The sequence below is a fragment of the Ovis aries genome, chromosome 2, assembly GCF_016772045.2.
Source record: "Ovis aries strain OAR_USU_Benz2616 breed Rambouillet chromosome 2, ARS-UI_Ramb_v3.0, whole genome shotgun sequence".
Classification (NCBI taxonomy): Eukaryota; Metazoa; Chordata; class Mammalia; order Artiodactyla; family Bovidae; genus Ovis; species Ovis aries.
Window position 1 is genome coordinate 29849607 of NC_056055.1, and position 24783 is coordinate 29874389.

Consider the following 24783-nt stretch of genomic DNA (forward strand, 5'->3'; position numbering starts at 1 on the left):
TCAGAAACAGGAAGAAACCTTTGAGCAGGGGTTCTGGTCCAGGGGTTTCCACATGAGCACCTCCATCCCTCGGGGCCCTATAAACACCAGCTGGTATCTGTTGTCTGAATAAATGTATCTTGTATCTGTGCCATCATTTTTCAGATGTACACAGATGATAAGTATGATTTTAAAAGTATGGCATGGCAGAAAGCTACTGAGACTTCAGCAGTGCTTTTAAATGTCTTTTCATTTTATTAATTCATAGATGCTAGAATCAAAACTATCATGTGAAGACTGACATTTTTGGTGTTAAAAAGTGGTTTCCTTTGCACTGAGTTAATGGAGGGTCTTTTAGTTCAGAATCTTGGTCTTAGCCAAAGGACTGTATAGGTCCTTTGCATATAGAAAACTATTATATTTCTTAGAAAATTTTAATATCCTTTGGGCCTAGTCATTTTATATAATAGTTACTCTCTCTGCCAACATCTGTTGGATCATAAAAAAAGCAAGAGAATTCTAGAAAAAAATTTGCTTCGTTGACTATCCTAAAGCCTTTCACTGTGTTGATCACAACAAACTGTGGAACACTCTTAAAGAGATGGGAATACCAGACCACCTTATCTGTCTCCTGAGAAACCTGTGTGCAGGTTAAGAAGGAACAGTTATAATTGGACATGGAACAACAGAATGGTTCCAAACTGGGAAAGGGGTACATCAGGGCTGAATATTGTCACCCTGCTCATTTAACTTCTATGCAGAGTACATCATGTGAAATGCTGGGCTGCATGAATCAGAAGTGGGAATCAAGATTGCTGGGAGAAAGATCAACAACCTCAGATATGCAGATGATACTGCTCTGATGACAGAAAGTGAAGAGGAACTAAGAAGCCTCTTGAAGGTGAAAGAGGAGAGTGAAAAGCTGGCTTAAAACTCAACATTCAGGAAACTAAGATCATGGCATCTAGTCCCATCACTTCATGGGAATTAGATGGGGAAACAATGGAAACAGAGACAGACTGTTTCCTTGGGCTCCAAAATCACTGTGAATGGTGACTGCAGCCATGAAATTAAAAGATGCTTGCTCTGTGGAAGAAAAGTAACGACAAACCTAGGCAGTGTATTAGAAAGCAGAGACATCTGCTTTGGTGACAAAGGTCTGTCTAGTCAAAGCTATGGTTTTTCCAGTAGTCCTATATGGATGTGAGAGTTGGACCATAAAGAAGGCTGAGCACCGAAGAACTGATGCTTTTGAACTGTGGTGCTGGAGAAGACTCTTGAGAGTCCCTTGAACTGCAAGGAGATCAAACCAGTCAATCCTAAAGGAAATAAACCCTGAATATTCACTGGAAGGACTGATACTGAAGCTGAAGCTCCATTACTTTGGCCACCAGATATGAAGCTAGAAAAAGACCCTGATACTAGGAAAGATTGAGGGCAGGAGGAGAAGGGGGCGACAGAGGATGAGATGGTTAGATGGCATCACCGACTCAATGGACATGAGTTTGAGTAAACTTCGGGAGATAGTGATAGACAGGGAAGCCTGGCATGCTGCCCTCCACGGGGTCACAAGGAGTCAGGCAGAACTTGGCGACTGAACAACAACAACAAAAGAAATGCAGCCTGTCTGTCTGCAGAGAGTGGCTGTTCCTGTATCAGATGCCATCTGGCACTTAGGAGAACTGCTGCTAATTCGGATTCCCCCAGGAGCCTGGAGACAGGGACTCCTCCCCTCACTCAGCCCAGCTGGTGGGTGAGTGTCCTAGTGGCCCACATTCATGGTAGATGGATATTGGCCAAGGAGGTTTCACTAAAATTTGGAATGAAGAAAACATTGCACATTTGGAACCCTGGATTAGGAAATTTTAAGCAAAACTGGAACATAAAGAACATCCATGGTTGTCTTGGGTATAATGCTGCGCTCCAGTTTAGGAAGCCTACGGGAAGCTTTACTGTGTCCTGGAAACTGGGTTGGGCCCCTCCCAGGAGTTGTGATTTGTTATTTTATTAGACTCTTAGCTCCTCCAGGGCAGATGCTGTGGCTTATGTGCTCTTACTACCCAGGCCCAGAAAAGCAGGCAACAAACAACATCGGGTTGATTTTTTAATCTTTTTATTATGCATGCTTTGGATTATTTTTAGCTACCTGGGACTATAAATTAATGTTGAATTTATTAAAACTAAAAAAGAAACTTGGATTTTCTTAAGCCAATTTATGAATACTCTTGCTTTATTTATAAAAATTAGTAACTTTTGTATTAATATAAGAATACTTTCATTATTTGGTTAATGGTTTAAGTGAAGTTTAGTAATTGAAATCTCCTAAACAACTTACTGTAAATCAGTCTCATAACTTAGTGAATTAAAAAAAAATAAACATCTTAAATGTGATTTACAAATGTGATTTACCTAATTTTCTTCTAGCAATTCCAAGGTGTTATGAGCACCTAGAGAAGCTGATGGGCCAGGTTGTTTTATAAACCTAGAAACTCTTTGAAATCTAGTAAACCAAACTTGGCAATGTGGTAAATCACCTTTTAAACATCAGAATACTGTGTACAGACTTAGCTTTTCGTATTCTTTTCAAGTGAAAATTGCAAATTGAATATAGATTTCAGATTTCAGATGCAAACAACAAAAGTCAAGATGTTGGATTCTCTCACTTGTCAAATTGTAATTACCTTAATAACAAAGACATACGTTATTCTGAAGATTACAAAATTTATTTGTAATTGAGTTTGTTCCTTAACTTAGTATAACAACTTGATGTATATTATCTCTAATGTTTTTTCTCTATCATCCCTGGTAATGAACATATTCAGGCAAAAATGGTTATGTGTTGCATGTTAGTGCTCTAGATTCTATTGTTAACAATCAGAAATTTGGACCTGGACCTGAAACTGACAGGTACATTGCCCCGTGGGGAGTCTCCCTAATGCCTGGGGCCTAAGCCTTTTCTTAGAGTACAGTTCCCAAGCTAGGATTTAGCTTTAAAATCCAACACATCTTATGTTTTCTGTATCTTTCCAGTTTCATTCTTAACCAGTTTTGATGATAACCTCTTTCAACATTTAATCCTCTGATTCCACTGGATGAAATTTTGCACGCCACTTAGGTTACACCTAAGTTTCTTTACTACTTGAATGAAATAAATGTATTTCTTTACTTTTGATTGGATTCTTCATTCTTTTCTGTGTATGTGTATATATATTTTCTTCTCTGATGCCTGGTCATGATTCTGTAGTTATTTTGTTGACCAGTGTCGGACATACTGGTCAATGCTGAATACCTGTTGAATTAACTTTGGTAGTAGGGTACAGGAGTATTATAGGCATGTGGAACCCGTTATTTAAATCTTCTTAATCCAAAGCTAGCAATTGTTCAGCAGCTTTCCCTGCTAACACCAGTGTTCCTCAAAACTAGCTGCACGTTAGAATCATCCACAGATCTTTGATACAGCACATGTCTGGGGCCCCACCTCAAACCAGATGAAGGAGACTGTCTGTCAGGCATCACGGTGTTAAAAGTGCATCAAGCGATTCTGATCCACAGGGAGGATTGAAAACCGTTGTTGTAATGTAGCTGTTAAGTGAAAGAGTTCAGATCATTTAAAAAATCTTATTGTTTTTATGCCTTTTTTGTGGAAATACTGATGGGAAATGCACAGATAAAATGAAAAGGACACCTAAGGTAGAAAGTTTGGCCAATGTGCAACTAGACCATTTTCCTGTAAAAAGTTGAAGTTAATAAGGAGATGTTTTGAAATGTAGGTTTTAAAATCTTCATAGTATGTTTTTCTTTTTTATTTGTTTAAACAGCTGTGTTTAAATGCTTGCTACTCTTCACTCAGGTGTTTGCTTCCTTGTCCCAGGTTTCTGTTGATGTACTCCACAGTTTTGTGCAGCTATTACAATTCAGCCCTGACGACGGCGGTGGTTGGAGCCATCAAGGTAAGTGGTTGAAGCCTTGAAATAAACAACCGAATTGGGGAATTGACTGTTTGATTTTATTGTTGTTATTATCCGTGGTATAGTAAGAATGGAGGCTGGTGATATTTTCAGCTATGCCTGGGTAATCCCTTCTTACATTTTCTAATCTTTTAATCCACAAGACAGAGGGAAGACCTGCTAATTTAAAGGTTGTTCTGTTGCTCAGTTGTGTCCGACTCTTTGCAACACCATGGACTACAGCACGCCAGGCTTCCCTGTCCTTCACTATCTCCTGGAGTTTGCTCAAATTCATGTTCATTGAGTTGAGGATGCTATCCAACCACCTCATCCTCTATAACTTTTAAATTGGGAATGGAAGGAAGGGATGGTATGGGAAAACCAAGTAAAATAGCTGAAAAAATTACAAATTTCTGTGGCAATATACAGTGTGATCTACATTTTTATTTTCTGGGAGAATATTGCTGACTAAGGGAATCCTTATAAAGAACTGTTTTCAGTCTAGATCTGCACACAGTTACAGGTGATTAACTCTGGGACTGGTGTATATGCTGTGTGTGTGTACAGCATTTGAGTACACACACTAATGAATTGGAGGGTGAGGTATTCTGAATTCTGTTCTGCAGCTGCTTTGTGTTTCTGTTCACATGAGCTTCTATGACAAGTGAGTGCTGATCAGTAGACTTATCTTTTGGCTACCCAAAGACCATTGAGAATATACTGCACAGAGTACTGCTTAGAATTTGTCAGCTGTCTTAATCAGTTTACGTTTAGGACTAATATGATTAAAATTCCCTACCCAGTGATGATAAAGAGATGAGATCTGAAAAGCTGATTACAACCCAACTCTTACATCTTTTTTCTGGTATAGTATGTGGAAGAAGGTATGGATTATGGCAGTTCTGTGATTATAGTGCTATAGTTTACTTCATTTTCTTTATAAAGCCATATGTTATAGTTTTTATTCACATATTCAATATTCCATGAGTCCCTATTATATGCAAATCTCTTTGAAAAGTAACTAAAATATTTTGTTTCAGATTTCACCATATATATGTATTTTCCCCCCAAATCTTTTACTTCTAAGATCACTAATCCTCTCTTTTTGCAGAATGTATCCGTGGCCTACATTGGAATGTTAGTAGGTGGAGACTACATTTTCTCTGTGTTAAACTTTGTAGGGTTAAATATTTGGTAAGTGGGATTTTTAAATGAATTCATTTTAGTAACATGAATTTTAAAAGCCTGATTAATATGTTATAAGTGAAAGAGCAGGAGGTATTTTGATGTTACAATTCCTAGGATAAATTTTACTTGAAATATTCAGTTCATCTCTTTATGACATACTTGCTCATGTGGCTCATGGTGATGTGTGTAATGAAAATTCAGAGTCGAGATCTGAATTTAATTCACGTGCCCTCCTCACAGAAAAGACCCTACATTGTGGCCTTCCTTTTGTGAATGGGCCTCACTAAATCTGTGCTCCATCAAAGCACTTGTGTTAAAGATGTTGGGAGATACTTTCGAAAGGCATTTTGGGGTCTCAGAGGTAGGACACCATTTTAGGATAATAGTATATCGTTTATTCCAATAATAACCAGGTGCTTATTTCTCTCCAAGTTTATGTATTAGATCTGACCTGCTCTTTTTCTACTGCCAAAGATTTGTAAATAAGAGGGCTAATTCTCATTAATTAATCCACATATTTGAGGAAGTAAAACAGGGGGTTCGATTATTTCCTTCACATTAGGCCAACTGCATTGTAAATCAATTATACTTCAACAAAATTTGAAAAAAGAAATAAGTAGCCAAAGTATCAAAAAAATTAGGCTGATCATATTTATCAAGAGTATAACTGTTGAGGATACCACCTATGGAATTTATTTTTACTGTGGTTTTTTTTTTTTTTTTTCCTTCTTTCAGCATGGCAGGAGGCTTGAGATATTCCTTTTTAACTCTAGGCAGCCAATTAAAGCCTAAACAACCTGTGGATGAAGAAAACATGTCTCAAGATTTGAAGGTCTAGAACCTGGGGCAGAATTGCAGACTGGCTTCCAGACTGTGGGGAGGGGGAATATTCCCAGCTGTTTTGGCTGTGGCACGCACCCCTCTGGTTGAGGCCCAACAGGAATGTCTGCGAAATGCAAAGCGAATCTACCTCACGGGCTGCGCGAGGAGCCATCATCAACCCTGAGAAACGTGCCCGGGCAAGCCTTACCAGCTGCAAGTGACTCTTTTCACACAACTGGTGAAAGGGATCGTTTCCAAGGCACTTGCGGGGCCCACACACCTGTGTACTCTTCCAGGTATCCAAAGTGCTTCAGAGGCGGTCAAAGGCCGATGCTGTTGAGGGTGCTTATCAGCACCTTGGCCTTGATTTCAAAGGGCCCAGGCAAAGCAAAGTGCCAATGAGAACATTTTTTTGGTTTAAGCAGACATGTCTTCATTGTAGTAAAATCAACCACTTAACTGCCAGTAAAGTTGTTAGCTTTGATTTGATCTTATAGGTTGGTATCTTCACAATCATCAAAGTAAAATAAAAAGTAATTTATATGCATGCCTCATACTGTTATGTTATTGTAGGCAGGCAGCAAACAGTAAGTCATTTTATTCAGTCTGCCTTGAAGGGTAATAAATGACTCATGTTGGGGAAAATTACAAAATAACTCAATGGAAAACACAATAGGCAGTGTGCTTTGTCAACATTTAAGTAGGCTGTATTTCTCTCCTCTTCTCCTTCTAGGTTTGTTTAGGGGACTCTGAAACTCAGATCACAGCATCTTTAACCAAGGTATATATTTTTTTCCTGGGCTTGCCTGACTTCCCAGACCAGTGGTGTGTGGGAAGGAACCTCGGATTGGATGACAGTTCTTATCGTCTCCTCCCAGGTGTCTCAGTGGTAAAGAATTCACCTGCCAACGCAGGAGGCACAGGAAGGTGGGTTCCATCCCTGGGTTAGAAGGATCCTCTGAGGAGGAAATGGCCACCCACTCCAGTATTCCTGCCTGTGATATCCCATGGACAGAGGAGCCTGGTGGGCTACAGTCCATTGGGTTGCAGAATTCTGACATGACTGCACGCACGCACTGTACAGCACCATTTAGAAATGGACTGTCCTCACAGGGCTTGTGGTGCAAGGTAAGGCCCCACTCTGGGAAGCAGGGGCCCTTCTTTACAGTCTTGTCTTCACTGCTGACTCACTGAGAGCTCCACAAGTCACCTTGCCATGGTTGCCTCCATATTTTAATCTGTAAAATGGAACTGTATTCCATTTTATAACTATAATCCCTGCCAGCTCTGACTTTCTAAGTTTATAGAAGCTGAACCAGATGGACAGGACAGCAAACCAGATGGACAGGGCAGCAAATGAAAGAATGATTATGTTGACATGTTTCAATTTACTTAAAAAAAATTAATTGTAAAATACACGTAACATACAATTATCAGCGTAACCATTTCTAAGTGTACAGTTTAGTAGTGTTAAGTATATTCACAGTGTTGTGTAGCCAATCTCCAGAACCTTCTCATCTTGCAAAACCAAAACTCTATACCCATTAGACAATAACTCCCCATTCCTCCCTTTCCCCAGCCCTTGGCAACCACCATTCTGTTTTCTGTCTCTATGAATTTGACTATTATAGGTACCGCATAAAAGTAGAATCACACAGTATTTATCTCTCAGCTAGCTTATTTCACTCAGGATAGTGTCCTCAAGGTTCATCCCTGTTGTAACATATGTCAGAATTTCCTTTCTTCTTAAGAGTGAATAATGTTCCATCATATAGATATACCGCATTTTGTTTTTCTATTCATCTGTCTCTTGGGCTGCTTTTACCTCTTGGCTATTTGTGTATAATGCTGCTATTAATGTGGGTGTACAAATATTTCTTTGAGACCCTGCATTCAGTTCTTTTGGATGGTAAAAGGAAACCTGTTTCCTCTACACATAAAACACTTCTGACACCAAATGTGTGGGGACTTTCCCTCACATTAAGCAATTCTTCAACTCTCTGGATGCCAACCAGGGGTCCTACAGTTAAATTCTGACTCCACCCCGATTTAGCACAAACCCCGCAGGCTAAGGGCCCAGTCCTCCAAGATTTCCCCCAACTCCAGATGCCAGTCCCAAGTCCCAGGTTGTGACTAGTGCTTCTGACCAGCTGACCAGAAAGCTGGAGTCTTCATACCCACTTCCTTGGGTTCAGTAATTTGTTGGAATGGGTCACAGAGCTCAGGGAAGTGCTTTACTCTCTATTACCAGTTTATTAGAAAGCATTTGACTCAGGAATAGCCAAAGGGAAGAAATACATAGGACAAGGTATATTGGAAATGGTTTGGAGCTTTCATAACCCCTCCTGGCACATCAATATGTTCATCAGCTGGAAGCTCTCCAAACCTCATCATTTTTCACAATAACACATGGACCACAGATATCATTTTGTATTCCCACCAACATTGGGGGAGGGGGTTCCTATTTATCCACACCCTCACTTGTTATTTCCTTTTTTTTGGTAGCAGTAGTAGGAGGTGGTGGTGGTTTAGTCGCTTAGTCATGTCTGACTCTTGTGAACCCATGGACTGTAGCCTGCCAGGCTCCTCTGTTCAATGGGTGTGAAGTGATATTGTAGTTTTGATTTGCATTTCCCTGGTGATTAGTGATGCTGAGTGTCTTCTCGTGTGCTTGTTGGCCATTTGTACGTATTCTTTGGAGAAATGTCTGTTCAAATCCTTTGCCCATTTTGAATTGGGTTGTTTGGGTTTTGTTTTTGTTTTCGAATTATAGGAGTTCCTTATTGTTTCAGTTTACTTTTAAAAGGCTTCTAGAATATTACCGTGGGGCTCCTAAACTGTGCAATCACCTTTTCTTGCATCATCATCAAATGAAATCCAAAAGTGCTAAGACTTGAAAAACGTAAACTTTAACTCATTTTTTTTCAATGTCAAGCTAAAACAAGATTTGTTTTCTTCCAAAATTCTTTTTTTTTTTCTAATTTTCATTTTTAGAATTCTTAAAGGAAGATGCTTTTGTGTTTTTCTAAAGTCTTACTATGGTTGGTCTTTTGTTTCAATAGTCAGGATGCCTCTGGATGGGGTCCTTTTATTTATTTATTTAATTGAAGGATAATTGCTTTACAGAATTTTGTCATCTTCTGTCAAACATCAAAATGAATCAGCCAAAGGTATACATATTCTCCTCCCTCTTGAACATCCCTCCCGGAATGGGGTTCTTATTTAAATATTTTTCTTTCGCAATCACCTCAAATACTTGGTCTTACATGACCCGCCCCCGCTTTTTTTATCAGTGTGGAAAGATTTCTTCCCCTTGTTTCCATATGTGGCCAGCAGAGGGCACCCTAAGAGCAGTCCAGCAGTCCTGTGTGTTACTGGCTTCCTCCTGTCCGCATGGACTGTGGCCCGCCAGGCTCCTCTGTCCATGGGATTCTCCAGGCAAGAATACTGGAGTGGGTTGCCATTTCCTTCTCCAGGAGATATTCCTGACCTGGGGTTTGAACCCGGGTCTTCGACAATGCAGGCAGATTTTTGTAGCTGGGTTGAAACTTGCAATTTTTGCTCTCCTCTGCAGAACAAGGGTGGGGTTGATGGGAATGCCAGGCTGGATTTTGAATTAAGTTTAGCTGAGAATGTGCTGGATGCAGAGAGATGGTGCAAAAGGGATCCACGAACTTCAGTGAGGCTGAAGAAGAAATGTAGCCCAGTGCCCCAGGTTTCCAGATTTCTTTTTTCTTAAAAAAAAAAAAAAAGTAATAAAAACCATTCTGGTGGAACAAGGAAAATTAGTTTAATATACTTGCTACTTTGCTTACTTCTGGCTATTTTACTGCTGATAGCAGTGACACTTGTACTTTTTCCTGTTGTTTTAGTATTTTTAAAATATATTCCATATATAAGTAAAAGTACAGGGGCACTAGAAGTGAAAACTGAGTTTGCCTAAAGAATAAAACCCAGTTTAGAGAAGAGTTATATATGTGTATAATAATTATTACATGTTTATATATTTTACATATTGTTTTAAATTATATATATTTTCTGTGCTCTCAGGAAAATGGCAAAGGTTCATATGTCAATACTTTCAGAGACTTTGGTGAGTTTTTTCCTTTTGCATGATCACTTCACCTTTGCAGTCTTGTTGAGTCATGTTTATGGCTTGTGAATACTTTTTGTTTGCTGTGAATGGGTGTGTGTGCTTGTGCAGATATTTTGAGGACTGGGACTTGTCAAGGGTCAGTGGTTTCGCTGATCAGTAGCTGCCACTCTGTGCTTTGGGAAACTGAGGGCGCCCAGCAACTCAGGATCTCTAAGCTCCCTTTCTGTCACTAGATACTGAAGCATGTGGTGCAACAAAGCATGTCCTTTAGGGTGAAGCCATTCCTGGGAACTCCCAGGGCCAGGGAACACCATCTGTGTGTCTCTGATTCTCACCCCCATTCCAGGCTGCGGTCTCCCATGATAAGCCTCAGAACCTTTTCTCTGCAATGCGTGGTTCCTGGATCAGAATATCAGCATTACCTGGGGCTTGTTAGAAATGCAGAATATCAGGTGCACACACACACTGAATAGGAATCTGCATTTTAACCCTGGTAATCTGAGGAGCACTACCCCAGATGTTTGGTCCAGATCATCTTTTTAGTACCAAGGGTTCATAACCTGAGGTTCACAGAATTTAGAGGGCTGGTGAACTTGAATGGAGATTGAAAACATCTTCATTTTCTCTAATGAAAATGTAGCATTTCTTTTCATTTGAATGTAGGCAAGATCATAGTTAATACTGGCTGTACTTGTGACTTAGTTATCAATAGAAGTTGAAATATTTTCGTATCACCTAAGAGTTTTTGTAGAAAATCACTGGTGCGTTGCTCAGTATTCTTATAGTTCTTAGTGCCGCCACTCGTTCTTACTGTTTCATATGTTCATAAAGAAGATTACATCAGATAGAGATGTATTTTTATATGTATTCATATGTATTTTAATGTGATAGTACATCATATTTAGAAAATATTGCTGTAACTTTATGGCAATTGGTTTTCATTATAATTTTATATGTTTTATTTCATGCATTTAAAAACATTATTTGGAGAAGGAGGCTGTAGCCATCTATAGACTGCCATTGTAGTTCATGGCACTGAAAAAAGTAAGGATCCCTGCTTTAGAGGAAAATAAAAAATTCAAGATTAATATGTTTCCTCAAGAAGTTGTCCCATTTTTGGCCTCAGGAGGCTTGCTCCTGGATGAGCCCAGGGGTGATTTTTATATCTGCTACCTGGTGGAAAGGCATCTTCCTCCAGCCAGTGTGGTCAGCTGGCTGCCGCCAGAGGGAGAGAGACAGGCAAAAGGAAAGGAAGGGGAGGAAAAAGAGCGGAAAGGGTAGGGAAGGGAGAGACCAGGAGACAGGACAGCTAGGCTTCACTGCCACATCCTTCTCATTCACAGCTCAGAGCAGAGATGTGCCTCGTAATTGTGTCACAGTACTTGAGACTTGTTCTTCGAATTCTGCTTACTTGAAGTGTGACATTCCGTCTAGGGAAGGTGGGACAGCAGCGTGAGATGCTCTGTGGGCCCACTCTACAGTGATACGAGGGGAAGTAGAGAAGACTGTAAAACCATTTAAGGTCCTTGGAAATTGTCCAGAGGGACATTAGAGATTGCATTATTTAGTCTCAGTTCAATTCAGTTCAGTTGCCCAGTCGTGTCTGACTCTTCGAGACCCGATAGACTGCAGCACGCCAGGCTTCCCTGTCCATCACCAATTGCCAGAGCTTGCTCAAACTCGTGTCCATCGAGTCGGTGATGTGATCCAACCATCTCATCCTCTGTCATCCCCTTCTCCTCTGGCCTTCAGTCTTTTGCAGCATCAGGGTCTTTTCCAATGAGTCAGTTCTTTGCATGAGGTGGCCACCGTATTGGAGTTTCAGTTTCAGCATCAGTCCTTCCAATGACTATTTAGGACTGATTTCCTTTAGGATTATTTAGTCTATGCCCTGTTAAAATGCTTTTTGAGTTGATGGCTTTATTTTCTAGCTCTGTCATTCAAATAACTTTTTTTTTTGAATAAAAATTGAGAAATTTCACATTAGAAACTGGATTTCTTGCAATAGTTGAAAAAAAAAATCACAACTTGCCAGGTGGGCCAGAATCTCCGCAGGGTAACAGTCAGCTGGAGCTGAGGTCGGGGGTAGTTGTTATTTTGTGGTGTTCTCCACCATTTTCTGTGTCTCCAATCATGTGACTGAGTGTCTGCCCTTCATTAGTGTGCTTGTAGTGTTGTTTTCCTTGAAACAAAGTCGAGGGACTTTTATGGTGGTCCAGAGGCTAAGACTCTGAGCTCCCAATGCAGGGGGCCCAAGTTCAATTCCTGGTTAGGGAACTATTGATAGATCTCGTATGTCACACCTAAAGATCCGGCACAGCCAAATAAATAAACATAAATGTTAAAAAAAACTCCAAACAACAGAGTTGAGAGGATAGGAGGAAAATAAAAGCTGAATCAAGAGAGCCAAAGGTTCAAGAGTGTATTTGTGGAAATAGAAATTACACCTACTATGTGCTTGTTTTGAAACAGTACAGATTAAAGTGCCTGGCCTACTTCATTAATTTATATTACTTGTCTGCCTTGGGGCTCCTCAGGAGGTGCTAGTGGTAAAGAACCTGCCTGCCAATATAGATGATATGAGACATGGGTTTGATCCCTGGGTTGGGAAGATCTCCTGGAGGAGGGCATGGCAACCCACTGCAGTATTCTTGCCTGGAGAATCCCCATGGACAGAAGAGCCTGGGAGGCTGTAGTCCACAGTGCTGTAGAGTTGGACATAACTAAAGTGACTTAACATGTACACTAATCTGCCTTGACTGTAGGCATTTCAGTTTTCGATTCCAGTTTCAGAGGCCCAGTTCTCAAGCTATTCTGTCTCCATCCTATGTAGAGTTACTAGACATGTATCATAAGGACACTTTTTTGTTACCATTTATTGAATTTGGGCTTCCCTGGTGGCAGTACTAAAGAATCTGCCTGCAGAAATGGAGACCTGAGTTCGATCCCTGGATTGGGAAGATCCCCTGGAGGAGGAAATGGCACCCCACTCCAGTATTCTTTCCTGGTAAATCCCATGGACAGAGGAGCCTGGTGGGCTGCAGTCCATGGGGTCACAAAGAGTTGGGAACAACTAAGCACGCAATGTATTTACAGACAAACAATATATTGGTGGTTGCCAAAGGGGCGGGGTAGCAGTGGGTGAACTGGATGTAGGGTGATCAGGTCAAAAGGTAAAAACATCTAGCTATAAATAAGTTATGGGACTATAATACACAGCCTGGTGACTATAGTTAATAATACTGTATTGCATATTTGAAAGTTGCTAAGAGAGTAGATCTCATCATAAATATTTTAAAAAAATTTTGTAACATGTACGGTGATGGATGTTAACTAGACTTACAGTGGTGATTATTTTGCGACATGTACATGTATTAAAACACTATGTTGTATACCTGAAACTAATATAATGTCATATGTCAATTATACCTCAATAAAAACTCAAACATTTAAAAAATTTACTGATATAAGTATACTTAAAGATGGCTTTCCTGGAGAAGGCAATGGCACTGCACTCCAGTACTCTTGCCTAGAAAATCCCATGGATGGAGGAGCTTGGTAGGCGGCAGTCCATAAGGTCATGAAGAGTCAGACACGACTGAGCGACTTCCCTTTCACTTTTCACTTTCATGCATTGGAGAAGGAAATGGCAACCCACTCCAGTGTTCTTGGCTGGAGAATCCCAGGGATGGGGGAGCCTGGTGGGCTGCCGTCTATGGGGTCACACAGAGTCAGACACGACTGAAGTGACTTAGCAGCAGCAGCAACATTGGCTTTCCAGCTTATACAATTGTTTTTAAAATACAAGATGTATAATTAAAAAATTTTAAAAGACAGAAAAGTATTTAAAAGATTTATATTGGAGTTAATATTTATTGCTATAATAATATAATTCATTCAGTTGCATTTCTTCAGTGGGAAGAAAACAATAGCTAACAGACTGGAAAAAATAACATGTCTCCACATAGAATTTTCAAATGCATTGAGGTACTCTTGTGAATAGTACAGTGCAAATTTATTTTAAATCTTTTCTGGATTCATATTCAGATACTGACAGATAATTTCTCAGTCTATTAAACAGCATTGAATATATCTTTTGATGTTGAAAAGTAAAGGTAGAAGAATTCCCTGGTTGTTCAGTGGTTAGGACTCCATGCTTTCACTGCAAGGGGCTCAGGATCAATCCCTGGTCAGGGAACTATGGTCCTATCTGCCATGTGGTGCTACAAAATTTAAAAAGTAAGGGTGCGATCCTAGGTTTAAAAGCAAGCACACAAGTGAATTACTACATACTTCCATTTCTGGGGCTTCCCTGGTGGCTCAGAGGGTAAAGAGTCTGCCTGCAATGTGGGAGACTAGGGTTCGATCCCTGGGTCAGGAAGATCCCCTGGAAAAGGAAATGGCAACTCACTCCAGTATTCTTCCCTAGAGAATCCCATGGACAAAGGAGACTGGTGGGCTACAGTCCATAGAGTCACAAAGAGTTGGGCATGACTGAGAGACTTCACTTTCACTTTGCACTTCTGGTAATATGGAATGCTAAGTTATCCACTGTTTAGAAAATAAGATAAAATTTGTTTAAAATTAAGATATAGGGACTTCTCTGGCAGAGATTCCATGCTCCCAAAGCAGGGGACCAGGATTTGATCCTGCTGGATCTTAGAAAATGCAAGGGAATTAAAAAAAAAGAAATCTGCTTTATTTATTTATTTATTTTAAATTCTGCTTTATTGACTATGCTAAAGCCTTTGACTGTGGGGAACAAAACAAACTGTGGAATATTCTTAATGAGATGGAAATACCAGACCACATTACTTGCCTCCTGAGAAACCTGTATGCAGGACAAGAAGCAACAGTTAGAACTGTACATGGAACAACCAGCTGGTTAAAAATTGGGAAAGAAGTACATCAAGAATGTATATTGTCACCCTACTTATTTAACTTCTGTGCAGAGTGCATCATGCAAAATGCCGGGCTGGATGAATCACAAGCTGGAATCAAGATTGCTGGGAGAAGTATCAATAACCTCAGATATGCAGATGACACCACCCTAATGGCAGAAAGTGAAGAGGAACTAATGAGCCTCTTGAATAAGGTGAAAGAAGACAGTGGAATAAGCTGGCTTAAAACTCAACATTCAAAAACGAGCCCTATCACTTCATGGCAAATAGATGGGGAAAATGTGGAAACAGTGTCAGATTTCATTTTCTTGGGCTCAAAAATCACTGTGGATGGTTACTGCAGCCATGAAATTAAAAGGCACTTGCTCCTTGGAAGAACAGCTATGACAGACTTAGTGTATAAAAAAGCAGAGACATCACTTTGCTAAGTTCTGTATAGTCAAAGCTATGGTTTTTCCAGTAGTCATGTGCAGATATGAGAGTTGGGTCATAAGAAGGCTGAGTACTAAAGAATTGACTCTTTTGAACTGTGGTGCTGGAGAAGACTCTTGAGAGTCCCTTGGACTGCAAGGAGATAAAACCAGTCAATAAAGCCTTTGACTGTGTGGATCACAATAAACTGTGGAAAATTCTTAAAGAGATGGGAATACCAGACCACCTGACCTGCCTCTTGAGAAACCTGTATGCAGGTTAGGAAGCAACACTTAGAACTGGACATGGAACAACAGACTGGTTCCAAATAGGGAAAGGAGTACGTCAAGGCTGTATATTGTCACCCTGCTTATTTAACTTCTATGCAGAGTGCATCATGAGAAATGCTGGACTGGAAGAAGCACATGCTGGAATCAAGATTGCCAGCAGAAAATATCAGTAACCTCAGATATGCAGATGACACCACCCTTATGGCAGAAAGTGAAGAACTAAAGAGCCTCTTGATGAAAGTGAAAGAGGAGAGTGAAAAAGTTGGCTTAAAGCTCAACATTCAGAAAACGAAGATCATGGCATCTGGTCCCATCACTTCATGGCAAATAGATGGGGAAACAGTGGAAACAGTGGCTTTATTTTCTGGGGCTCCAAAAATCACTGCAGATGGTGACTGCAGCCATGAAATTCAAAGATGCTTACTCCTTGGAAGGAAAGTTATGACCAACCTAGACAGCATATTAAAAAGCAGAGACACTGCTATGCCAACAAGGTCTGTCTAGTGAAGGCTATGGTTTTTAGTAGTCATGTATGGATGTGAGAGTTGGACTATAAAGAAAGCTGAGCACCAAAGAATTGATGCTGTTGAACTGTGGTGTTGGAGAAGACTCTTGAGAGTCCCTTGGACTGCAAGGAGGTCCAACCAGTCCATCCTAAAGGTGATCAGTCCTGAGTGTTCATTGGAAGGACTGATACTGAAGCTGAAACTCCAACACTTTGGCCACCTGATGCAAAGAACTGACTCACTGGAAAAGACCCTGATGCTGGGAAAAATTGAAAGCAGGAGGAGAAGGGGATGACAGAGGATGAGATGGTTGGATGGCATCACTGACTCAATGGACATGAGTTTGAGTGAAATCTGGGAGTTGGTGATGGACAGGGAAGTCTGGCATGCTGTGGTCCATGTGGTCGCAAAGAGTCAAACACAACTGAGCGACTGAACAGAACTGAACTAAAATGGCATCGTATAGTAAATACATGTTGTGGTAGCTTCTGAAATGGATCACAGTGCCTGCCTCCTCATATTCACTTCCTTATATAATCTCCTCTCTTTGAATATGGGCTGGACCTAGAATGTGAATTAATTTCTCATTATAGAATAGAGCAAAAGTAATGGGTGGTTCCTTCCAAGATTAAGTTGCAAAAGAGTGTGGCTTCTCTCTGTCATCTGACTCCTCATTTGCTTGATCTGATGAAGCAAGGTGCCATTTTGCAAGTTGCTTTCCAAAGAGACTTGTGTGTCAAGGAACATCTAGCTATATGTGTGTGTGTGGTGTGGTGGGGGCGGGGGGGGGGTGGTGGAATTGAAAGTGGAAGTCGCTCAGTTGTGTCCAGCTCTTTGTGATCCCATGGACTATAGAGTCCATGGAATTCTCCAGGCCAGAATACTGGAGTGGCTAGCCTTTCTCTTCTCCAGAGGTCTTCCCAACCCAGGGATCGAACCTAGGTCTCCCTCATTGCAGGTGGATTCTTTACCAGTTGAGCCACCAGGGAAGCCCAAGAATACTGGAATCGGTAGCCTATCCCTTCTCCATCAGATGTTCCCAACCCTGGAATTGAACTGGGGTCTCCTGCATTGCAGGCGGATTCTTTACCAACTGAGCTATCAGGGAAACCTTTGTGAAAGCCGCTCTCCATTTCTGGATGACGTTCGATGACACATATCATTAGAAAAAATTAGTTTTGTCTTCTTTTACTGAAAACTTGGCAACAAAGTCACATTCTCTTCAGGTCTCTCTGGTGTGAAACTTCTTATAAGTCTTTCCCCTAATGCATACCACAGCTTACTCACACGGATGCTTCAGGGGGAAGGCCACGCCCTTACAAATATCTTACAGCCTTCTTCAGGCCTCTTTCTTTCTCTGAATTTCTCCAGTTTCCCACCCCCTTGGCTCTCCCCTCCACATCTTATCACAGTGAGTCCAACCATTGTGTCCTCTGGGACAGGTAAACACCAAACAAGTATTGATAAATGGGTCAGTTGTGAAGGAATCCGTTCCCTTCTTTGCCTTGTTCGTTCTTTTGCATTTCCTCGTCACTCCACAGGCTTCCAGTTGCGATCCAGCCCTCCTCCCTGAGGCTCTGCAGCTTGCCCCCGACCTGTACCAGTGTCTGTCACCTGTCTACCAAAGACTTCTCTAACAGGAAAAACTTCATTGCACCCACACAAAATAAAGGCTCATTTTTCCTTAAAGAGTGAATATTTATTGAGTGGGCTTCTCTGGTGGCTCAGATGGTAAAGAATCTGCCTGCAATGCAGGAGACCCAGGTTTGATCCCTGAGTTGGGAAGATCCTCTGGAGAATGAAATGGTAACCCACTCCAGTATTCTTGCCTTCAGAGTCCCATGGACAGCGGAGCATTGTGAACTATAGTCCTTGGGGTCGAAAAGAGTCAGACACAACTGACTGACTGACAACAACATTTATTGAGTCAGTTCAGTTCAGTTGCTCAGTCGTGTCTGACTCTGTGACCCCATGAACCACAGCACTCCAGGCCTCCCTGTCCATCACCAACCCCCAGAGTCAGCCCAAACCCATGTCCATTGAGTCGGTGATGCCATCCAACCATCTTATCCTCTGTCGTCCCCTTCTCCTCCTGCCCTCAATCTTTCCCAGTATCAGGGTTTTTTCAAATGAGTCAGCTCTTTGCATCAGGCGGCCAAAGTGTTGGAGTTTCAGCTTCAACATCAGTCCTCCCAATGAACACCCAGGACTGATCTCCTTTAGGATGGACTAGTTGGATCTCCTTGCAGTCCAAAGGACTCTCAAGAGTCTTCTCCAACACCACAGTTCAAAAGCATCAATTCTTTGGTGCTCAGCTTTCTTCACAGTCCAACTTTCACATCCATACATGACTACTGGAAAAACCATAGCCTTGACTAGACAGACCTTTGTTGGCAAAGTAATGTCTCTGCTTTTTAATATGCTGTCTAGGTTGGTCATAACTTTCCTTCCAAGGAGTAAGTGTCTTTTAATTTCATGGCTGCAGTCACCATCTGCAGTGATTTTGGAGCCCCCCCCAAAAGAAAGTCAGCCACTGTTTCCATTGTTTCCCCATCTATTTGTCATGAAGTGATGGGGCTGGATGCCATGATCTTCGTTTTCTGAATGTTGAGCTTTAAGCCAACTTTTTCACTCTCCTCTTTCACTTTCATCAAGAGGCTTTTTAGTTCTTCTTCACTTTCTTCCATAAGGGTGGTGTCATCTGCATATCTGAGGTTATTGATATTTCTCCCGGCAATCTTGATTCCAGCACGTGCTTCTTCCAGCCCAGCGTTTCTCATGGTGTACTCTGCATAGAAGTTAAATAAGCAGGGTGACAATATATAGCCTTGACTACTTGCTTTTCTTTGTAACCATATAATTATATTTTATTGAATTTTCAAGTTGGAAATCATCATGAATATTCAGGTTTTTCACATTTTAGTATAGTATAATTGTTCCGAGCAAAAGATTATATGTGAAATGCATATGTTATAAAACACTGTATTATATTGTGTGAACACTCATGTACATACTACTAAGTTCAAGAATCACATGATACCAGTAGCTTATGCCTCCCTATAGGACCTCTCCATCATATCATTTCTCCCCAGATGAAACCACTTTCTTGAATTTTGTGTTTGTCATTCCATTGTTTGTAACAACAACTGTATCATATTTTAACATAAGCAATATATTTCTTTATATTGCTTTTTTGAGTTTATAAAATATCAGACTTAATATTCTGGCATTTGCTTTTTTTGACTCAACACTATGCTTCTGAATGTCACATATTGTTCTGTTTGGCTATAATTCATTCATTTGCACTACTGTATAATATTCCACTGTGAGAATAAACTCATTGGGATAGTTCCCAGTTTTCCCTCTTGGAACAATGCTCTCTTGAATATTCTTCTACTTGTCTCCATTTGTTATGTTAAGGAGCTGTGGGTCAGAGTACTTTTGCTCTACAAAGCAAGTCCCAATCCAAAGGAATTTACTTGTCGTGGCAGGAGACCCAACCGCAAACAATAAATAAGATAAGCCAATAAAAAATATGCTCAGAAGACAACTAAACCTGAGTCACAGGACAGACTGCCGGGCACTGGCCAGGCCTTTCCCAGACCTTAGTAAAAACAATAATTGTTGTCTTCATGTTTATCAAACACCTCAGCCTCTCACTCCTTTGGGAACTTTTGTGGATGAGCTGAGATGGTTGATCTACACTATCTGCTTCTGCTAACTAACCATCAGTGGAAAGAGTAATAATTAACCAAGACAGGTAATCCCTGTAATGTGCTTAGTGTAGAGTTGGGTACAGAAGACATAGTAAATAAGGGGCAGTCAGAAAAAATGGGAAGGAGTGGGGAGCCACCATTGGCAAAGGCCATCTCATTTGCTCTAATTTTAGTTTAATCTCCATATTACTTGTACTTTTTTCAGGTTCAGTTCAGTTCAGTTCAGTTCAGTTGCTCAGTCATGTCTGACTCTTTGTGACCCCATGAATCGCAGCACGCCAGGCCTTTCTGTCCATCACCAACTCCCGGAGTCCACCCAGACTCACGTCCATCGAGTCAGTGATGCCATCCAGCCATCTCATCCTCTGTCATTACCTTTTTCTCCTGCCCCCAATCCCTCCCAGCATCAGAGTCTTTTCCAATGAGTCAACCCTTCGCATGAGGTGGCCAAAGTACTGGAGTTTCAGCTTTAGCATCATTGCTTCCAAAGAAATCCCAGGCCTGATCTCCTTCAGAATGGACTGGTTGGATCTCCTTGCAGTCCAAGGGACTCTCAAGAGTCTTCTCCAACACCACAGTTCAAAAGCATCAATTCTTCGGTGCTCAGCTTTCTTCACAGTCCAGCTCTCACATCCATACATTACCACTGGCAAAACCATAGCCTTGACTAGACAGACCTTAGTCGGCAAAGTAATGTCTCTGCTTTTGAATATACTATCTAGGTTGGTCATAACTTTTCTTCCAAGGAGTAAGCGTCTTTTAATTTCATGGCTGCAGTCACCATCTGCAGTGATTTTGGAGCCCCCAAAAATAAAGTCTGACACTTTTTCCATTGTTTCCCCATCTATTTGCCATGAAGTGATGGGACCAGATGCCATGATCTTCGTTTTCTGAATGTTGAGCTTTAGGCCAGCTTTTTCACTCTCTTCTTTCACTTTTTTCAGGTAGCCCATAGCTTTATGAACAAGTGACAGTCGGAACTGAGAAGCTGCTCCAGATAAGGACCTTACTTGAAAGTGCTAGGGTAAATACATGGATGGTTTAGAGAGCAATGCAGGCTGAGCTTGGCAGTAGCTTATACCTCTCACTTTCCTTCCTGGGTCTCCTCCTCACTGAAAGGATCTTGCTCATCACGTGACATGCAGGCAAACCTGTATCCAAGGTTTTTAATCTGAACAACTGGAACATAAGAGCTACCATGTTCTGGTATAGGGAAATTGGCAAGGGAAATAAGTTTTGACATTTGAAGGTAATATCAGAAGCCATTATTAGACTTAAGCTTGAGATGACTGTTAAGCATTCAAATGGAGGTGTTAATGTTACTTGTATTCAAATGGAAATGCAAGTATGGATGAGCAGCCTGGTTACCAATGAAGTTATACATTTAGGGGTTCTCAGAGCACAAAGTCCTTAAAGTCAAGAGATTAAGGAATGCCATCAAATGAGTAAGTGTAGACACCAAAGAGAAGAGGGCCAAGAGCTGAGCATGAGGATACTCTTCTTGGATGATGTCAGAGTCTCTTCATTCCCCTGTTTCAGTGTCATGACCCTTCTGCATCTCTACCTCCAAAAGGTCACCTTTTCTCAGCATCAAGTGACTCAGATTACGTAATGCTACTGTCTTGGAGGAAAAGCTATGACAAATCTAGACAGCATATTAAAAGGCAGAGACATTACTTTGCCAACAAAGGTCCATATTGTCAAAGCTATGGTTTTTTCAGTAGTCATGTATGAATGTGAGAGTTGGACCATAAAGAAGGCTGAGAACCGAAGAACTGATGCTTTTGAATGGTGGGGTCAGAGAAGACTCTTGAGAATCTCTTGGACTGCAAGGAGATCAAACCAGTCAATTCTAAAGGAAATCAACCCTGAATATTCACTGGAAGGACTGATGCTGAAGCTGAAGCTCCACTACTTGGGTCGCCTGGTGAGAAGAGCAAACTCATTGGAAAAGACTCTGATGCTGGGAAAGACTGAGGGCAGGAGGAGAAGGGGATGACAGAGAATGAGATGGTTGGATGGTATCACCAACTCAATGGACATGAGTCTGAGCAAACTCCAGGAGACAGTGAAAGATGGGGAAGCCCAGCATGCTGCAGTCCATGGGGTCACAGGGTCAGACACGACTGAGTGACTGAACAACGGCAACAATTATCTGAGTGTCTTTGGTGGCTTCCTCTCACTTAAGTAAAGCCCAAGCTCCTCACCAGGAGTATCTGGCTCCTCCGCATGCCTCCATCTTACTTTATTTTCTCCTCTTGTTCTGTACACACCAGATCCTCTATGTACTGCTATTTATTCCTCAGATACATGCATCTTTCTCATTTCAGGTCACTTGTACTAGCTGTTCCCTTAGCCTGGAGGGAGAAACTTACCTTTGTAGGGCTATCTCCTTTCCACTCAAATTTCAGCTCAAACTACCACCACTTCACAGAATTTTTTCCTGTGACTCCACAGCACTTTTTTATAGCACTGATATATGTGACATTATCTTTTTATTTGCATATTGACTCTGAATCTCAGCTCCCCCCTGTCAGTGACTGGCCGTGTTTACTAGTCTCTATTCCCAAGGCTTCCAACAGTGATTGCCACCTGGTAGGCAGTCAATAGATAGTTGTTGACTAAGTGAATGAATGACTTCGAGAATTTTGCATAGTTTTTAGTATCTGTTTTAGCTTCAAGATTTAGGGAGGGAATGCTGGGCTGCCATTTTTCTTTGTCCAGTCTTTATCTTTATGTTCACCTTTGACTTCTTCAACACTCCCCTGCCTCACAAAAGCCCAATAGTGCTATACAGATATTAGAAAGAATATTTTATTCCAAAGCTTGTGAATCAGGGGATTGTGTAAAGAAGTTACTCTAATCTGAATGCCTCGACACAGTGACTCATTGGAATGTTCCCAGTGACTCCAGAAGGGGACCGACGCTCCTGCAGAGCAGCCACGCTCAATGCAAAGGCTGTGAGGGGCTGGACCAGGTCTGAAACAGCCTCTGCCGTGGTGCCATCATGGAGGAGGTTCTGGAGCAGTTCTTCATTTTTGTAGGGTTGCTGGTTTGCCTGGTCTGCCTGACGAAATGCGTGAGATTCTCTAAATGCATTTTCCTGCACTTCTGGAAAGTTTTGCCAAGATCTTTCTTGAAGTCCATGGGCGAGTGGGCAGGTAAAGAAAGCTTTCCATCTTTTGTTGTTGTCGTTGTTGTTTTTATTATTACTTAGGTCTCAATGATATATTGCATTTGTTCCTTTTGAGAACAAAGGTATAATTCCTTTGGGTTAATTTGTGGGGCTGGAAAGCACAAATGAAATTGACTGAAAAACATGATGTGAGGCATCAGGAGAATCATTCAGGAAGAATTTGACTCAGTTCTTTCCTGTGTGCTTTTCTTCTCATCCTCACTAGTTGGGTTTTATTATTTTTGGAATTTCTGATTATACAAATCATGGATGAGGCAGAAAATTACGTATCTTCTTCCCCAGATTTTCAAAAACCCAGAGTGCTTTCATTTTCTTAAACGGAGCTTCAAAGTTCTGAAATCCAATAATAATTTAAATCCACTTTATTATACTAATTTCTCAGAGACCTGTCATGAAGTGAGGGTAATGAAAAATCAAGGCAATAAAGATCTCTGTGGAGACTTATTTTTAAATGGTTATATTCAGAATCTGGGCCTGGTTTATGTCCCAAGTAGATTGATTAATCACTGCCTCTCAATAGGATTTAGCTCCTGAAACGGTCATGCAGAATTTCAGCCCTATACTGAGTTTAAGGTGAAGAACAGGATGCTATGGTTTCAGCATTTCCTTGAATGAAGTGCTAGGTTTGCAATGCAAAGTTGGTATTATGTGTTGGTGTCAGTCTATCAATAACCAACGCTGTGCCCTGGCCGGCCCTTGTGGGTCTTACTATGATTGCAAAATGCCTTTCAGCACCATCAGGAAACTTAAAAAATAAAGGTTTATTACTTACAGGACCTGTAAATTATATAGCACACCTGGTGCCACAACAAGGTCATGTGTAGAAAGAGGGAGAGAGTGGACAGGCCTGGGGTTCTGCATTTATTTTATTCTGGACTGGGGGCCTAAGGTTTCAAGAACTCTTTCTTTAATAGTGAATTTAAAACATAAGAGAGGGAATTTAAAGTGCAGGAAGAGAAAAACAAGTGGTCAAAATGGTCAGTTATTGAAACCAACCAAGATTTTTAAAAGATGCTTGTTCCTTGGAAGAAAAGCTATGATAAACCTAGACGGTGTATTAAAAAGCAGAGACACCAGTTTTGCTTTTTTTTTTTTTTTTTTACAAAGGTCCATATAGTCAAAGCTATAGTTTTTCTAGTCATGTACAGATGTGAGAGTTGGACTATAAAGAAGGCTGAGTGCCCAATAATTGATGCTTTTGAATTGTGGTGCTGGAGAAGACTCTTGAGAGTCCCTTGGACAGCAAGGAGATCAAACCAGTCCATCCTAAAGAAATCAACCCTAAATTTTCATTGGAAGGACTGATGCTGGAGCTCCAATACTTTGGGCTCTACACAGATTTAAATGCCATGCTCTGAGGGGTTAGAACTCGGCCCTTCTAGGAACAAGCATTCCAAAAGAAATTCATATGCAGCCGTATGTGGCTGATTTCCTAATTTTGTCACTGGTATCCTCTATAGAGGAGTGGGGCCAAGATCAGAGCCTGGTTCAGATCCTGCTGCCATCATCTTTAGCACTGCGGCCTTGATGGGGTTAAGAACTTTCCCTTAGCTTCCTCATTTATAAGGGAAATGATGGTCCCCACATTACAGGCTTGTTTTGAATACTAGATGAGATGGTGGCTCTGGGGCTGCCCAGCACATGCGCTTTCTGTTTCTGTAAGCCTGACAAGGAAGAGCTTTGTTGGACCTACGATGCCTGTTCCACCTTCTCCCTCAATTCAAACAGCCT

The 24783-nt window shown here is 41.1% G+C and overlaps 2 protein-coding genes across 15 annotated transcripts in view; both read left to right on the forward strand.

Annotated features, from left to right (window-relative positions):
- Positions 1-6479, forward strand: part of SLC35D2 (solute carrier family 35 member D2) — a 58666-nt gene extending 52187 nt beyond the window's left edge. For 4 of the 9 annotated variants that reach the window (XM_060410845.1, XM_042243039.1, XM_042243041.1 and 1 more), the window contains 3 exons: positions 3830-3929; positions 5038-5120; positions 5850-6479. In XM_060410845.1, the coding sequence (XP_060266828.1) occupies positions 3830-3929; positions 5038-5120; positions 5850-5952 (286 nt within the window). In that variant the 3' untranslated portion in view covers positions 5953-6479. Of the gene's footprint in view, positions 1-4; positions 94-3829; positions 3930-5037; positions 5121-5849 lie in introns of those variants that run through there. The other 5 variants (XM_060410846.1, XM_060410847.1, XM_015093034.3 and 2 more) reach the window with 2 other exon arrangements.
- A 131-nt stretch (positions 6480-6610) lies between these two features.
- Positions 6611-24783, forward strand: part of HSD17B3 (hydroxysteroid 17-beta dehydrogenase 3) — a 66955-nt gene continuing 48782 nt past the window's right edge. Inside the window, exons 1-3 of one of the 6 annotated variants that reach the window (XM_060410854.1) lie at positions 6611-6717; positions 6815-6863; positions 9987-10029. In XM_060410854.1, the coding sequence (XP_060266837.1) occupies positions 9991-10029 (39 nt within the window). In that variant the 5' untranslated portion in view covers positions 6611-6717; positions 6815-6863; positions 9987-9990. Of the gene's footprint in view, positions 10030-22863; positions 23018-24783 lie in introns of those variants that run through there. The other 5 variants (XM_060410852.1, XM_060410853.1, XM_042243037.2 and 2 more) reach the window with 5 other exon arrangements.